The following is a 17,874-nucleotide window of genomic DNA, read 5'->3' on the forward strand; positions in this document are numbered from 1 at the left end:
TACAGACCCTAAACCCAAAGGGAAAACATTATCACATCCCTCCATAAACACCCCCCCAACCCAGTGAGGGTTTCTTTTCATGCCCCCCTCCTCGTCTCTTGAATCTTTCACAATCAGACTTGCTCATTGCTTCTTCTTATGGCCCTTATACTATCTCTCCAGCTCTCATACGTCTCTCTATAGGCTCTGCAACCGCCGACCGAACTAACCTCCCCTCAGGCGAAGCGATCAGTATCATGCATAGACTGTCAGCTGTTTCATTAGACTGAGTGTAATTTTATTCTGAGACCCGTCACTTATTCTAATAGCCCTGCCGAGGCAGGTGTGAGCGCGCAGCCGCGTGCGTGAGTGAGCGTGAGCCACACCTGTGCACCTCACAACTGCCTGACTCACTGTCACATTTTGTTACGTCTGTGGGCTGCAGACATCACCGGCCAAAAACCCACACTGCAAAAATGATGCCTTGGCAAGTGAAGTCTCATTAAATCTAGTCAGTATATGAAGGGTTGCAATCCAAAACACATCATAGGCCACTTTTAATTTTCTTTTTTTATGATTTATGTTATTGGCAGTGGGCTTTTCTTTATGTTCATATGTAACAAAATTTCTATATAACTCAGTGGTTGAGATGTAAAGTCATTCAGAGTGGTTTGACGTGAAACGGTTCATTGCAGAGACTCTGATTTCTTTACAGTGGTTGTGATAGGAATGTCTACAACACAAATATAGGCATTTTTTACTGTCCAACAACATCAGTGAACCTACTGGAGTCTCATGGATTTTCAAATTCAATAATTCTCCCGTTTTGAAAGAACTGCACTGGCTGCCTGTATCATTCAGGATAGATTATAAAGTGCTGCTACTATTTTTTTAAGCTCTAAATGACCTTAAAGCACCACTTACATCACAGAGTGTCTGTCTGTTTATATTCCAGCACGTGATCTTAGATCTGCAGATAGTGACCTTCTACAAACACCTCCACCTAAACTGTGGAGCTCAGTTCACCTTTTATTAGACAGTCAAGCTCAGTGCTCACTTTTAAGAAGCATTTAAAAACGTATCTCTTTAACTTAGTGTTTAATTAAAGCTCTACATCTCATGGTGTTTATCTTTTTATTTGATTTGGGTCATTTCTTATATGATTCTGAATTAATATTTAGAATTTCTTGTTTTACTGTTAAGCTTTGTCACCTGTCTGTAAAGCACTTTGAGCTGCCACCGACATGAAAGTGCTATATAAATACAACTTTTTTGTTATTATTATTATTAACATTATTATTGTAAAATAATGAAAAAAATGCCCCAAAGAGGAAAACGTTTATTGTAATGCAGGTTTTAAGGTTTATAGTATGCATGTGCATCTTTGCTGTCCCAGAGGAAAGAAATATTCTAAATGAGATCTCCTCTTGGTCTCAGGTTCTTATCCTAGACACAGTTAAGTCCAGTTTGAAATCAGAGTGAGATTTAAGCCTTTTTTCTCCTGTTTCTGAAATTCAGCTCCTGAGATATAAAACTCAGATTTTCTCACTTTGGTCAAAATGTTGTCCCACATGTGGCTTAACTCTTTAGTCAAATCAAATCAAATCAAATTTATTTGTATAGCGCTTTTTACAACTGATGTTGTCACAAAGCAGCTTCACAGAAATCCGTTTAGAACAAAGAGTGTCTGACTCGTCTCACCCGTGTCTCAGCTGAGTAATATCTCTATAAGAAAAGTGTGAGATCTCATTGTGTTCTCATACAGCTCTGTTCTAGATCACAGAACTCTCTCAGTAACTCTCTTCATCACTAGAACTTCTCACAGTGAAATGCTGTTGATCTCCTCTTTTCTCCTAAGGGGGGTTTAGGAGAAACAGTTCAGAAATCAGTGATCCTTCATTAATATAGTATTGAGATCTGCTTTATTTCTACGATCTTAAGAAAGATCTTTTCCTCTGGGGGGAATATTTTTTTTTAAATATGTGTTTTATGCCAAAACCATTGTAAAACAACCAGACTAGTCAGATGTGTGCCGTTATAATAGACTTTACTGGGGTTCAAGAGAGACATGGTCAAGGCCAGAAATATCTGAATGTACATAACAAAGGAGATCCAAACAAACAATCCAAGTGGGAAAAGACCAAACGTAGAATCTTGAACTTAGGCAAAAGAAAAGGTACACAGGATAAGCAAAAATACAAAAAATATGTTCTGTAGCTTTTTAAAAGACGCAATACCTCACAAAGATCTGAACTACAAGCCCAGGCTTAGATACTAACTCAACAAGACATCATAGTCAGATTCAGGTGAGGTATATCAATATTCAGGCGAGGCAGAACGGAGATTGGTTGGTGTTGGTAAGTCGTGGGATCTCTCCGGGAGTTCTGGAGGATTGCGTCCACTGAGGAGTGAAGTGTTTCAGTCATGTGATCTCCCAGAGAATTCTGGGAGAATGCGTGACACCTGTATTGTAAAATTATTGTTAAACAAAGTCTCAGGCATGAGGCAGCTTATTCATAACCATTTAGAGCAATGACTTTCACTGAGGGAGTTTTAAGAGGCATTAAATAGACGTATGGTTCCTATCACCACCACTGTGAACATTTCTGAGTTGATAAGTGTCTCTAGAACAGAACACTGAACACCAAACCACTCTGAAAGCCTTTGTTTACATCAAAACAATTAACTCTTGTGTGGTGTTGGGGTCTGTGGGATTTTCATGTTTAATTATTTCAACCTCAGATTCTTTGGCCTTTGCTCATTTTCAGTGAAGAACATATAAAATAACATTTTCAGTGTCTTCACTCTGTTCACCCCCACACATTTATATTACACATGTGGTGTTGGGTGAACCTGCGGGGAGTAAAAGTGTGGAGGTGCTGTGTCCTTCACTCTGTTCTCCTCCTACATGACCTGTTGTTAGTGTGTGTGTGTCTGTGTTTGTATGTGTGTGTGTGTGTGTGAGGGTGGACAACATGGACAGGCTGCTGACTGGCTACAGCTGCTAAAGGAGAACCCTGCGCTGGCTACTTGATATTTTAAACATCTGGTATTTTTATATAAATTGTTATGGCTGTATTGATTTAAAAACAAATAATGCGGCGGGTCCACCAGACCACTGAGTAACAAACACATCAACACCACACAAGGGTTAAATGATGCAGACATTTTTAAAAGTTGGTGGAATTCCCCTTTAAGTCATGATACTTAGTAAAATAATTTCACTGCATAAGTGACTTTAAAAAAAGCAGGTGTCCTCTCATGTCTCGTTTTCTCATCATCTCTCCTCTTTTCTCCCTTTTCCTCCTCCTTCTGCCTTGTCTCTCTTCTCTTGCCCTCTCCTCTCCTCTCTAATGTAATTTCCACTGTGCTTGTGAGTATATTATTCATGGCGAGGTACTTCATTTTCAGTGATGAGTGACGGACTCCTCTGCTAGCCTGTGGCAGGACATGGTTGTAGGCGCTGTACGAGTGCTGTATTGATTCCTTTTTTTTCCGAACCCATGGTCTTGTTCCACTGCAGGCAAATAAGAGGCTTTGCTGTTCTGTTGCTTTAATGCATATCATGTCCACTGTAGGGACCCTAATATTGAATTAGCTGCTATAGTTTTACAGGGACTTCAGAAGATGCACTGCCTCTGTTACGGTTGTCTAAGCAAAGCAACCAACTTCAAAAACAGTGTCTCTGATTATAGCAGCCTGTATAACAGTTCATTCTTGATTACACAAAACTGTAGAGAGTGTTAAATGCTGTAGCGACTTGGGTCCTGTGCACACCAGTGGCAGCTGCTGGTCAAGTTTGGGTGTTCAGCACTACAACATGGGCAGAATATGTGAAGTGGATAGATGGACATGGAGTCCAAAGCATCCTTTGAAGCTGTGCTAACGGGCTCCCGTCCAGTGGCACAAAGTGGAGTACATTTTAAAACATTTAATTATTAATAAAAACAAAAATTGCATGGCTAAATGGTTGTTTTCTATGTGGGGAAAACAGTTACACAGTACTGTGCAAAACACAGAGACCACTTTTCATTTATTTATTTTTCAATCAAAATGATGAACCCTTGTGTGGTGTTGATGTGTTTGTTACTCAGTGGTCTGGTGGACCCACTGCATTATTGTTTTTTTAAATCAATACAGCCATAACAATTTATGTAAAAATACCAGATGTTTAAAATATCACAAGTGTCCAGCATAGGGTTCTCCTTTAGCAGCTGTAGCCAGTCAGCAGCCTGTCCATGTTGTCCACCCTCACACACACACACACATATACAAACACACACACACATAGACACACACACACACACATATATACAAACACACACACACACAGACACACACACACTAACAGCAGGCCATGTAGGAGGAGAACAGAGTGAAGGACACAGCACCTCCACACTTTTATTCCCCGCAGGTTCACCCCAACACCACATGTGTAATATAAAGGTGTGGGGGGTGAACAGTGTGAAGGCACTGAAAATGTGTTATTTTATATGTTCTTCACTGAAAATGAGCAAAGGCCAAAGAATTTGAGGTTTAAATAATAATAAATTGCATCAATTTTTCTTTTGGTAAACATTGAAATGGAGTCCCACAGACCCAACATCACACAAGGGTTAAGCACATGTGATTAGTTTTTCAGCAGATATTTCTGAGAAGATTAGATGTAAGATAATCCAATTGCATGTGGAAGGAGAATGTGAACAAAAAATATGGAGAATCAGGGGTTTCCAAAACTGACAACCGTGAAAAAGCTGGTAGACCACCAAAACTCTCACTATTGGATAAACTGTGCTTAAACTTTCATCTATGAGAGAAGAAAAAATCTCCTCTTGCTTCAGATCTGAAAAAACCCACCTTATGGGTCTGAAAGGATGTGTAGCTGTCAATAAGCCCTCACTGAGGAAAGGAAATGGATACAAAGAAGAGTATATAGATAAAAAAGAAGAGTATTTGCAAGTGAACAAAGAAGCTGTTGGTGTTCTCAGAATAATGGATTGTCCACCCCAGAGTCCAGACGTCAACATCACTGAATGTGTTTGGATTATTTGGATCGTGAAGCAGAAAATGAAACCATCTTCTAAGACTGAACTTTGGAGGTGTGGAAAACATCTCTGCAGATTTCTATGAAAACATGAAAGCACGTCTCCTTGAAAGAATGGAAGCTGTAATAAAGGTGGTCAAACTGGGGACCCTCCGGGCCAAAGTGCTGTGGAGATTAGCATTTATCCTCATCTAACGCTCTGAATTCAGTTCATGAAGGCCTTACTAATCAGCTGATGAGCTGAATCAGGTGCGTTTAATGAGGCAGGGTGCTGAAGTCTGCAGTGTTTCGGCCCACGAGGACTGGAGCCTGACACGTGCAATAAATAATAAAAAAAAATGGTATGTTTAGTTGTTTCTGCTTTTTTTCTGACACTGAAAAATGAATAACTTGCACTTAGAGGCAGTTGGAAATTAAATCAGTCTCTGACTTCTGCACGGTACTGTATGTAGCTCTTTGAAGAACGTTTTTAGCAATGTTTCCACTGTAGTTACAAGTCACACAGAATTATTTTGGTGCTATATAGAACCCTTTTTGCTAAGAGTGTACTTACATTTAAGTAAAAGTGTTTCAACTTCAGTGAGATAAAAACTCAAGTACAAATAGAAGCAGCTGACAGAAACACTACCAGGGCAAAAATGTACTGACTAGCTACTGAGTTCTCTGTAGAACTGCAGTGGAACTTTTCTATCAGTATAGGAAGTCAGGTTTGATAGGCCCTGTTCTGTTTGTGGTCTAAAATAAACTTATAAAGATAAAGAGTGAGCAACAGAGAGGCATTCCAGGTGCTGAACCAACAGAACAGAATGATAAACACGAATATATTATATTAGAAACTACATGTGACCAAAATGGAACTGAACAATACTTCCTCACAAATCTACTGGTGTAGAAGTAAAATCATTATTAGACATCACTCAGAAAAGTACAAATACCTCAAAACTGTAAAAAAAAAAATGCAAATAGAAACAGCACATCATCAAACCCTCACCTTTCCCCATCACTACAGTCTGTATCAGTGGTGCTGTTGATGTAGCCTCTCAGGGCGCGCCATGCTTTCTTTTTTTATCCGCCAACTGCTGTTTACCTTCCTTCCTTCGTCTCTCCCCGTCAGGCGGAAAATTTTCTCCTCTCTCCCCCGTGAAAAGGCCTGCCTGTCATCGTCTCTGATGAAAGATCTCCCTGTGGCGCGTTAAACGGACTTTTAGTGAGCTAATAATAGAATGGGTTACGCTTGTCAGCACCTCTGTGTCGCGGCGATGAATAAGAAAATAAAAGCTGCCGTTGCTGAAGAGGCTTTTTTTTATATGCACAAGGCTCTAATATTTCCTGTGCATGTGGGGGTCATGGCGTCTCTCACAACTGTGAGGAGATATCGCAATACGACTGTCAGCTCTGGAGCCTATACTTAATATCTTTTACTCCTCAGCAATTTACGTCTAATGGCAGATTTTTTTTTTTACATAAAAAAGGCCTCTTTTGTTGTCTTCTGCTTCAAAATGATGTCTTAATGACAGGCTGGTTCTCACAGACCTGTTTATGGAAGGAAAAGAAATTTTAAAATCCCGGCTGAAAATTTAGCTAAGATTTGCTTTTGTTGCTAGCTTTCAGGCAGTCTAAACTGGTCTTTGGTGGGCATTAGCTACATTATTGCTGGTCTAAAATGACCAAGGTAGTTGACAAGCTGGCCATCCAGCTGGACTAGTCAAAAACATACCCAATGTTGGTCATCCAGCTTTGACAAGCTGGTCATGCTGGTTGACCAGCCTGGTCAAGCTAGTTATGCTGGTAGACCCACTATTTTCAATTATTTATCAAGATTTTTGCTGGTCCAAGAATTATGTGATTCATGCAGAAAGTTGGTTGTGATGGTCATGCTGGTAGACCAGCCTGCTCAAGCTGGTCAGAATGGTTATGCTGGTAGTTTAGCTTGGAGAAGCTGGTCATGCTGGTTGACCAGCCTGGTCAAGCTAGTTATGATGGTAGACCCACTGTTTTTAATGGTCATTTACCATGATTTTTGCTGGTCCAAGATGGTCAAGGGGGTTGACCAGCCAAAAATTGGTCATGATGGTCATGTTGGTCGACTAGCTTGCTCAAGCTGGTCAAAATGGTTATGCTGGTAGACCAGCCTGGTCAAGCTAGTCATGCTAGTAGACCCACTTTTTAATGATCAGTAATCAATAATTTTGCTGGTCCAAGATGGTCAGGGTGGTTGACCAAAGTGGTCAAGCTAGTTATGATGGTAGACCCACTGGTTTTAATGGTCATTTATCAAGATTCTTGCTGGTCCAAGATGATCAAGGTGGTTGGCCAGTGAAAGCTGTCATGCTGGTAGACGGTCATACTGGTAGACCCGCTACATGGTCAAGGTTGTTGGTTAAAAATCCAGCTAAGACCAGCTTTTGTTGATGTTTTTTTAATTGTCTAAGCTGATCTATGATGTCATTAGCTCCATTCCTGCTGGTCAGAGATGGTCAAGGTGATTGAGTAGTTGGACATCTAGCTGGACTAGGCGAAACTATACACTAGACTGGTCACCTAATTAAGTTGGTAAACCTACTTGGTCATGATGGTCATGCGATTGACCAGCTTGGTCATGATAGATACGCTGGTTGACCAGCTTGGACATGATAGTCATGCTAGTCATGCTGGTAGACCTACTTTGCCTATGATCAGTATCTGGAGTCTTGCTGGTCTAAGATGACCAAGGTGATAGACTGAAAATCCAGCCAAGACCAGCCTTTGCTGGTAGCTGGTTTCAGGTGAGTTTCAGAGCTGGTCTTTGATGGTCATTAGCTACATTCTTGCTGGTCTAAGATGTCCAAGGTGGTTGACCAGCTGGGCATCCAGCTGAACTTGGTGAAAACATACCCTATGTTGGTCGTTCGGTTCAACTGGTCATGCTAGGATACCAGCTTGGTCATGCTAGTAGACCCACTAAACTCTGGCCAGGCTGTTTTTCTCAGCTGGGAAGAGAAAATGGAAGTTGTTTTGAAGCGAGACATAAAAAATTGAACACATCTAAAACAATTATGTAACTCTAGGGCTGCGTCTAAAACCACACACTAGTGTACTAAACAGTGCACAACCATTACTAGCACATTCATTATCATAGTACATATACTATGTATACTGAAGTAGTGGATTTGGACACAGCCTTGGTCTACAACACTGTTCATAAGTACGTTTCACAGCCCACTCCTCAGACCCCCCTCCACCTACCCCTCCTTCCAGCCTTGTGCTTCGGCTGCTGTAATATGCTTTAATGGCTGTTTTATGATGATTTGTTACGGTCGGGAGTAGCTCCGTGTGGTCGGCTTTACTGGCCCCCAGGGCAGCCGCTCTTAACAGAGTGTTTTATATAATGGGTAAGCTGCCAGTCAGGGTTATTTGGTTGGTTTATGAAAGAAATAGGTGAGGCACCAGGCCTACTGTGTTTTGATGTGGATTACTTGAATATACAAGCTAGCTTGTGCTACCATAGCGAGTGCTGGAGGCTTTGTAGTAAGGCTGTGGCTAATGGATCATTTCGTTTAACCTGTTTCATTGACTAATTTGTTCAGTCTAGGCACTGGACACAGGTGGGTAGAGTAGAAGCATACTCAAGTAAAGGTGTTGTTACTTTATTTAAATAAAGACTCAAATAGAAGTAGAAGTAGCTACTAAAGGACATACTACAGTGGAGCGTCCAGCATCTATCAACCAATGAATATGTTTAAATATAAGTGTACATACTGTGCCAGCTTCCCAGACGTGGATTAAGCCTGATCTTGGGCTATGTTTAAGTGTCAGTGGAGATTTACCACTACAGATTCTTTTTAGCCTTGGTTTAGGCTTAATCTAGGTCTGGAAAACTGACCCACTGTCATTTAAAAATGATTCAAAATAACAAATCTATCAAAATATATGCTAGTATATGTAAGTCAGTGTGCAGTAATATAACATTTCTTATAACAATAATAACATTTTTTTTGTTTTAAGTGAAAATGAGCATGCAACTTCTACAGGGGACACATTCTGTACATTTTAGTGCACAGTTACTGTTTATTTGCTGAATAAAATATTAAATATCAGGGGAAAAAAATAAAGCGTTAAATGTGGCCAGTGAGAACATTATGGCACATTTTATAATTATTTTTTTCCCAATGCATCAAACCCCTTAAATAAATAGAAATTGTGCACTAAAATGTGCAGGAAAAAATGTTAAATTTATTTTTTTTATAGGGGACGTGGTACTGCATGTGTATTTGTGTGTGAACTATTCTATTTTACATTAATTTTTTTTTTCTCATCAGGAGTATCTGGATGTTCTGGGCAGGCCCATGGTGTTAGCTGGCAACCGGGCCAAACAGGTGCAGTGGACCAACGTCTACCAGGATGCTCTGGTGAGGAGGATTACAGACACCTTCACCCATGTCAGTCTTACTCCATCAGCGTGAGCATGAGTGGTCCATCTATTACATTGTATTACTAATTTCTAGATAAAAACACCATTGAGTGAAAACACAGTGAAGCATTTTATTTTATCCCCGATCTTGACTGATCACGATGGCCTGTATTAAAATGCTAAGGGTCCAGTACTTTGCTTATGGGGTGCTACACAGATATTCATTCTGCAGCATAGAGTGATAACATAATGCAGAATGCATATCAGGAAGTGAGTTGGTTGGCACAGAAACAGAATGGCCAAAACCTGCTTATCAGGAGCTTGCAGAGTGGTGAAGCAACCTCTGGGAAAATGAGGGAATCAGATACAGGCTGAATTTGAGTTGGTTGCCCTGTTCACCTGGGAAGAAAACACTAAAGACACTGATGCACTTATAAAGGAGTGACACGTGACAGTTTACAGATGCTTTCTTATTGGTTAGTACTGGTTCTCAGCTTTGGTCCTGGGTAGTCCGGCAGGGCCAGTAACAGGAATGCACATCTGGGGCCGACTGTGAGGGAATTTGATCTAAATGTGAACTTATTAAGGTTGGTGGATGTAAGCAAAAGCCCCCCCCGAATCCTTCCCACCACCCAAAAACAAAAAAAACTCAAAAGAAACATGTAGATGTATGTTGCAGAGAGCATTACATGCAGTAAAATCAGACTATGCTTTAGCTTTAGCAGACATCATTGGACTAGTGATAAAAGTTGATGCTGAGCTGCCAGCAGATGTAAGCCTCAGTTATGAAGATAATAGATACTAAATCAAACAGTATTCCTGAAACTTTCATTTTAAAGGTCTGATATCATGCAAAACCAAATTTTCAGACCCTTTAAGGAAGAGTTTGTGGTATGTAAACACAAAGTTTCAAAAACGTACCATTCGGTCCCCAGTCCATACCGTCCATATATGGGAATTAAGCTGCAAAAACAGAATATTTTGAGTTCGTTGTTTGTGATATCATAAAAAATTAAAACATTTAAATATCCGTCTACATCAGTTTAGCTGCATCCAATCAAGCTGAAGTCATCAGCAGTGTTTCAGCGTGGACAGTGGCGCCAATCAGAACAGACACCATTTACATATCGCTGCTGTTGGAGCAAAATCTTTTATTTCCATTTTTGTCATTTTTCTGTTTTTAACATTAATTAAAAGTACCTGTTGCCTTTTACATTGTGTGTAAATTTCATGATAAAAGGACCAAAAGAAATGACCCAAAATAGCGTGGGATTCCTTTGACTTACATTAAAACTAAAGTATGTTTTTCCTTCTCCTGTAAAGTTACCATTTTGGAGGTAGGAGGTTTTGCTCCAACAGCAGCGAAGATTAGTCTTTTAGGCAGAGTAGCAAAAACAGCTGGTTTAATTGTAAGGGATAAAGAGAAGCTGGAAAATTGTCATGTAAAAATGAATTACAGCTGTTTTTGTTACATAAACCCACACAAAAGTGGACCTTAGTGAAGGATATGGGCCCTTTAACTATCAATACGGCTTCCCTGGAGGAATTTGGGCGGGTTTTGAGAGGAAAGTCTATGGGCAGAGCCTTGTTTGCTGGAATCCAGCACCAAAATTCCTACAGTTTATTCCTGAACGTGTATTCTTGTTATGAGATGACATGTGGCCTCATGAGACCTGGCCCTGGACTGAACATACCCCTCACGTTATGATGTTTTTCCTGCTCTAACACACCTGATCCAGCTAATTAGCAAACCCTTCCTCTTGCCCTGCATGGGCATCTAAAAATGTGCAGGCCAGCTGTACTCCAGGATCAGGAATGGGAACCAGTTGGCTTGCTTAGGTTCTTAAAGCTGTTCTCTGGACAGATACAAAATTAATCTCTGGAGATACCAAATTAAACCACACTGCAAACGTGGAGATCTTAATGTTCATTTTATGCATGCAGTTGAGTCTACGCTCGCGATGCCTCCTTTCCAGCCTGTATGAGTGTCTTAAGACTCATTAGCAAAAATGCAGCCTCAGTTGTTAATGAAAGTTTACAGTAAGACTGTCCTTATAAATGATTAATGAATGGTTCAAAATTAGTTTATTAATGGTTATTATTTAGGTCACAACCTTAAAAATCATTTGTAATCAGTTACAACATATAAATAAAAAGGGCAACAGTGACTTGTTGCTTGCCAAGTAGTGACCCCACACTCATCTATACTGTTAAACCTCAGATCTCGCTGGTTACTTACAGTCGTATGCAAAAATTTGAACACCCCCAGTTCAATAACATGTTTGTTGATTTTCTAAAATAAGTTAACACCTCCTCTACAGAGAACACACTTAAATATGGATTTTGTTCGCAAATGTCGTTCGCAAAAAGAGCACAGTTTCTGTTCATTGGCTGAGTTTGACATTGTCAAAAAATAAAACATTAAATATAAAATGTGCCATAACTTTTGCACAGGCCACATTTTATGTTTTGTTTTTCCCAACATGTTAAATTCAGCACATAAGCAGTATTTGTGCATTAAAATGTGCAGAAGTGTGTTCTCTGTAGAGGATGTGTTCACTTATTTTCACTTAGAAAATCAACAAAACGTCATTTGACCGGGGGTGCACAAACTTTTGCACACAGCCATATATCACTTTGTCTTTTCCATCAGTCAAAATTGTACCTGTCAGCTTCATCAGATGTTCATATTCATTAGATATAACGGGTTCCTGCTGCTCTTTTTATTTGTGTTATAGCTGCATATTAATGCTTTAAGGTGGTACAAAGATTAGATTATTAGATGATTAGAAAATCATAAAACCGATTTTACAATTCATAAACCTTTTATAAGGGTAGTCATGTTGTAAAGTGGTACTGCAACTCATAAAGTTGTTGGATAGCTTAGTGGACAATCCCACCACCCATCACGCAATAGAACCAGGTTTGATTCCCTGTTTAGATGGGATGTAGGAAAGACTTTGGCTGCCGTTGTCATTCTTTTTGGACATGTGTGCTAAAAGTGTGCTGAGAGGCAAACGGATAGGGTGAAGATTTAGTATGCAAACCCCTCTTTCACCACCTCAGACAGTATCACTAACTGTACAAGGAATTCATGAAACTGGTGCAAAAGGTACTGGTACAACGTTTACGTTCTTCCTTGTGTTCATTTTAAGAAAGCACTTGATTAAAAACAGACTTGATTATTTCTAAATAGAGTTAATTCCTGTATTTTAGTTCTTATTACATTAAACATCTATGTCAAATCTACTTAACAGCAGTTTGCACTTAAAAAAGACTGTTTAGTCCAAATTACGTTATTTTAATTGAAAAAAAAACACCTTTTTGGACAGAATATGTACAGTTTGTCACCCAAAGGCTGAAAATGTTGAGATATATATTTTTTTTAACCACATGGTTGAGCCCCAGGCTAAAGCCTTTAGTTTGGCATTTTAAGTACATATCGCTAACAAAACACATTTCTGACTTCTTTGTTTGTTTCTTTTGACTGAGATATTAAAATTTCTGATTGTATTCCTATCATAATGGAACTCAGCATCTTTGTGGGTGATAAAACCACAGGCTGTTGTGTTTGTGCGGTTCTTTTGTCGTCTCTTCTCTCCACTAATAGACTCCTATTTTCACCTCTCCTCTGCTGCCTTTTTTCCTTTGTCACACACTTTTTTGCTTAGTGTGATTGAGTATTTATCTTTCCAGTTGCCATTGTCTGCTTTGTGCATCAGCTTCCATTGCTTTGTGATTTGTTTGTGTGTTTAGTCGGTGCTCTGTGAAAAGTAGATAAAGAAATTTGTGTAAGGTCAATTTCTTTTCAATTTGTTGCAGCATTTTCCTTTACCGCTGTTCTGAGGACGTTGAAAATCAGAATTATCCCCTGTATTTTTCTGTTTTTTCTCCTTAAGGGTTTGGGTCTGGTCATTACTGGGACGATGCCGGTCTTCAATCTCACCGCTGATGGGGACTCTAAGGTTATTTCTCCAATTCTATCACCAGTCACCACACTTTTACTGATTACCATATGTTAAAAATCATATGTTCATATGTATTCTTTCAGTGATAAGACATATACATTGTCTTGAGGGGTGCGCCTGAATTAAAAACAGAAGGAGACGTGATTTATTTCAGATGGTTTGGCCAGGGTCATTACTATTCCAGCTTGTTCTCTTAACTGAATGTTTCTCAGCCCAGAATATCAAACATTTACACGGAATGATCAATTTATGGATGTGAAATACAAAGAATTGGTTTTTGATTATAACATGACATTGAAGACGAAAGGGCATTTGAGACATGGTGCCGTAGACGTGTTTGTGTGGCTGATATTTCGTATAGTCATTCTGCCCCCTTGTGGCCAGATGCATTAGTGCATTCTCTCTCCGTCTGATTTTGTTTTGCAGAATCAGCTCATCCTGGGTGTCATGGGCGTAGACGTTGCCCTGAGTGAAATTCAGCAGCTCACACCGCGGTATAAGGCAAGTGATGCCTTATATATGCCTTATACAAAAGTCAGTTTATCTGGGAAGTAAGCATAAACAGTAAGCATAGCATTAAAATAAATGCACATAACATATAAACAGTACATTCTGACCTAATGTGTACTTTAATTTAATGCTCTCCTCAAGGAAGCCAAGTATTTACAGTGACCATCCAAAACCAAGTTCATTTAATCAGTCCTTCATTAAATGAAGTCAGGAGCTGTTTTCCTCTAACCAACACATTCATAACTTTACTGAAAACAAAAATACATTCTTTCTTTATGTTGTATTTGTGTTAATTTGTATGTTTCTACTGGCAGAAACACACTTACTGTCCAGATAAAAAAGTTAAAGGACGAATATCAAGGCTGAAGCTGTATATACACTTTGCTCTTCGGTCCATAAATGGAAACCAAGGTGCAAAAAAACAGCCAGTTTAGATTTTTTTTTGTGATGTTACAAAAACAAACATGTTTACAGATGTCCACCTAATTAGCCTAAATCAGTTTAGCTCTGCCTATTAATTCTGATGTCATGAAAAAATGTTTCAAACCACATACAGAACAAAATTCATTTACAAACATCAGTCTTAAAGGCACAGTATCAAAAACAGCCTGGTCACTTTTAAGGGATAAAGAAAGGTTGGAAAGTGGTCATTTAAAAATGAATTACCAGTTTTGATTTGTAAATCCACACAAGTGTAATAAGTACAAAATAAAATTTAAGAAAAATGTAGAATATAGGCCCTTTAGCACAGTACATACAGTGCCTTATGTTTTATGAACATTTGTGTGCAAAATTGTGAACACCCCCATTCAAATTACATGTTTTTTTTGTGTTTTGTTTGTTGATTTTGTTTTTTGTAGGCAGGAAACTTAAAAATGGCATTTTTCTGCAAATTCAATCATACAATTTCTATTTATCTGAGTTTAACAGATTGGAATAAAATTAAACACAAAATATAAAATATAAATATTCCATGCATTTTGTACAGGCCACAGTTTTTTATGTAAAAATTTTTTTATGTAAAAAAAACACAGTTGCATGTTAAATCAAATCAAATCCCATTTATTGTCACATCACATTTACAAAGATGCGAAGGTGAGTGAAAATCTTAGGTGCGTAGCCTCTTTTAATACTTAAATATACATATATAAAATATAAAATAAATTATATATAAAATATACAAGAAAAAATATGTATACACAATATACACATTAGTATACACACAGTATTACACCATTCCAATATATAGTTTTTGTACAGTAATATAAGTTATGAAATAAAATTATAATATGTACAGATGTTATATCTATCTATCTATATATATATATATATATATATATAACATTATACAAGATATGAATAGGAGATGTACAAGATGTCAATCTATATTGTGTCAATATCTATCATTATTGATAGTCTGCTATCTGTAGGGGTGTGTTAACCTATTCTCACTTAGGAAATCAACAAAACATATTTTGCGTATTTCTGTAACGCTTCATTTGTTTTCTTCTCCACACAGCTTGGAGCCAATGGGTACACATTCGCCATAGACCCTAATGGCTACGTTCTTCTGCACCCAAACCTGCAACCGAAGGTGAGGATGGGACAAAACAGGGGTTAATGTTAAGAATAGAAGGCTGGGGCTTTGTAACTGTAGGCCATCTGAGTGTTTGTGTTATCAAAAGGTCTCTGACCTTGGCAGCTGTTTTTTTCTGACTGTTTGACTTTGATTGGCCGCCTGATCTCCACCTCTTTTGGTAATCTGTCTTTGTCTGATTGGCTCCCTCAGATCATTAACTTCAGAGAGCCAGTCACGCTCGACTTCCTAGATGCGGAGCTAGCAGACAGCAACAAGGAGGAGGTAAACATGCATGCACTGTAGCAGCATCCCCACAACGTTACAGCAGAAATGAAAGGACGCGCTCCTGTGTGTAATGCGCGTTTCTGTCCATCAATCAGTCAAACTGACTTAAGTGATTTTAAACTCAATAAAAGAAGTGATAAAATGAAGCGACTCAGGCATTCTTCCTTCCTCTCTCTCTCTCTCTCCCTCTCTTTCTCTGACAGATCCGTCGGCAGATGATTGACGGCAAGCCCGGACAGAAGAAAATCAAGACGTTGGTTAAGTCTGCTGACAAGGTAGGACACGTAAACACAATCCAGACTGAGGCCTTTTGCTACAAAACCACACACTGGCCTCTGTTTGGTGTGGTTAGAAGCAGTAGGGGTGGGTGATATGGCAAAAATATAATATCATGATAATTCATGACATTTTCATTATGAGCATCATAATATTTTATCTTATTTTTTGAGGTTTGATAAGTTGGAACAGACAAAAATGAACGAGCAGTGCCACATTGAAAAAAATACCAACAAAAATATATAAAAATATAATGATTTTTATTGAACATTTCACACACTTCACTGCACATTTCCACAGTCCAGTTAAACAGGATTAATTACACTCTCTTTGTAATGAAACATGCAGTTGATCAGTGTTCTTTATGTACCGCCTACATCCACGATGCTCTCAGAAAAGCATATAATGACATGATATGACATACAGTGCTGTGTAAAGGTCAGAGACCACCCTTCATTTATATCATTTATAGTCAAAATGGCCATTAAATGTGTATTGTATATATTTCCCCTGAAAAATGAATAACTTTGCTGTTTGAGTGGAAGTTTAATAAATGAAGGGTGGTCTCTGACTTTTGCAAAGTACTGCAATCTATCATGAAAATCATCAATATCATCATATTGCCTACCCCAGTCATCAGTATAGAATTGTAACAGATTACACTCAGTGGAAAAAGGTTGTAGGGTTTTTATTTATTATTTAAAAACTGTTTTCAGTGTGTTAGTAAAGTATGTTACAGTCTAATCTGATCAGTGAAACTAGTTCTATTTCAGATCATGGAGTAACAGCATGTTTCTGTATTCTTTAGCGATACATTGACCAGGTCATGAGGACATACATATGGACACCAGTGGATGGCACAGACTACAGGTGACGAGCCCACTGTTTTACCACAGATTGAATTACCTCAGCAATCACGTCTTCTGTGCTCGGACCCTTGGTCTTGTTAATTATTTTTATATATAGTAAATGTGGGAGGGGGGGCTATAAAACATGGCTTTAAAATATGAAGACTGCTGGACCGGTGCTCAGAATGTGAACGTTGTTTCAAGTGCAAGAGAAACAAGTAGAGTTTTCTGAGGGGAAAGACTGGATTGTTAGAATGTCTGAATGTCTGTACATTTAATAAGTACAGCTGTATATATATATATATATATATATATCACTGTCATGGGAACAAAACCTCGAACCTCCAAAATGATAATTTTTCAGGAGGAGGAAACAACTTTAAATGTAAGTCAATGGAACCAGACTTTTTTCCAAGTAATTTTGGGCCACTTCCTTTGGTCCATTCATCATGAAATTTACACACAATTTAAAGGGCAACAGGCATTTTTAAATTAAAAAAAACAAACTGAAAAACAAAAATGGAGATACGAAGTTTTGTTGCGACAACATCGATGTGTGTATGTATAATAATTTTGTGATAATGATAATAATAATAATGATAATGCGAATATAATAATTTTACTTCTTTAACAAAAAAATATAAAAAAAACGAAAATGTACCAAAGTAATGACACTTTCATTAGTGCGCTAGTGAAGATTATTTTACTCATTTCAATATTTTTTCTTAAAATAAGCAAATTTATCTGCTTATTTCTGATTATCTTGGCAGGTCATCTTACTTGTTTTCAGAAATAATGTAGATAGTTTTGTTTGTTTCAAGAAATAATATTTAAAACAACTAAAATTATCTGCCAATGCCAATGGAATGACACTTTCACTAGATAAAATAAGTACAAATGTATAGAAATAGGCTAGATAATGTTCTAATATTCTTACAACAATCTCACGATGTTAAATAATAGATACACTGACTAAATTTAAGATGTTTTCACTT

The 17,874-nt window shown here is 38.3% G+C and overlaps 1 protein-coding gene across 1 annotated transcript in view; it reads left to right on the forward strand.

Moving 5' to 3' along the window:
* The window catches only part of cacna2d2a (calcium channel, voltage-dependent, alpha 2/delta subunit 2a), a 324,986-nt gene that overhangs the window by 280,175 nt on the left and 26,937 nt on the right, over window positions 1-17,874 (forward strand). The window contains exons 15-21 of the mRNA XM_036571307.1: window positions 9,322-9,411; window positions 13,313-13,378; window positions 13,808-13,882; window positions 15,411-15,485; window positions 15,681-15,752; window positions 15,959-16,030; window positions 16,840-16,901. Of these exons, the coding sequence (XP_036427200.1) occupies window positions 9,322-9,411; window positions 13,313-13,378; window positions 13,808-13,882; window positions 15,411-15,485; window positions 15,681-15,752; window positions 15,959-16,030; window positions 16,840-16,901 (512 nt within the window). The remainder of the gene's footprint in view (window positions 1-9,321; window positions 9,412-13,312; window positions 13,379-13,807; window positions 13,883-15,410; window positions 15,486-15,680; window positions 15,753-15,958; window positions 16,031-16,839; window positions 16,902-17,874) is intronic.

Source organism: Colossoma macropomum, unplaced genomic scaffold (genome assembly GCF_904425465.1).
Source record: "Colossoma macropomum unplaced genomic scaffold, Colossoma_macropomum, whole genome shotgun sequence".
In the NCBI taxonomy this organism is placed as follows: Eukaryota; Metazoa; Chordata; class Actinopteri; order Characiformes; family Serrasalmidae; genus Colossoma; species Colossoma macropomum.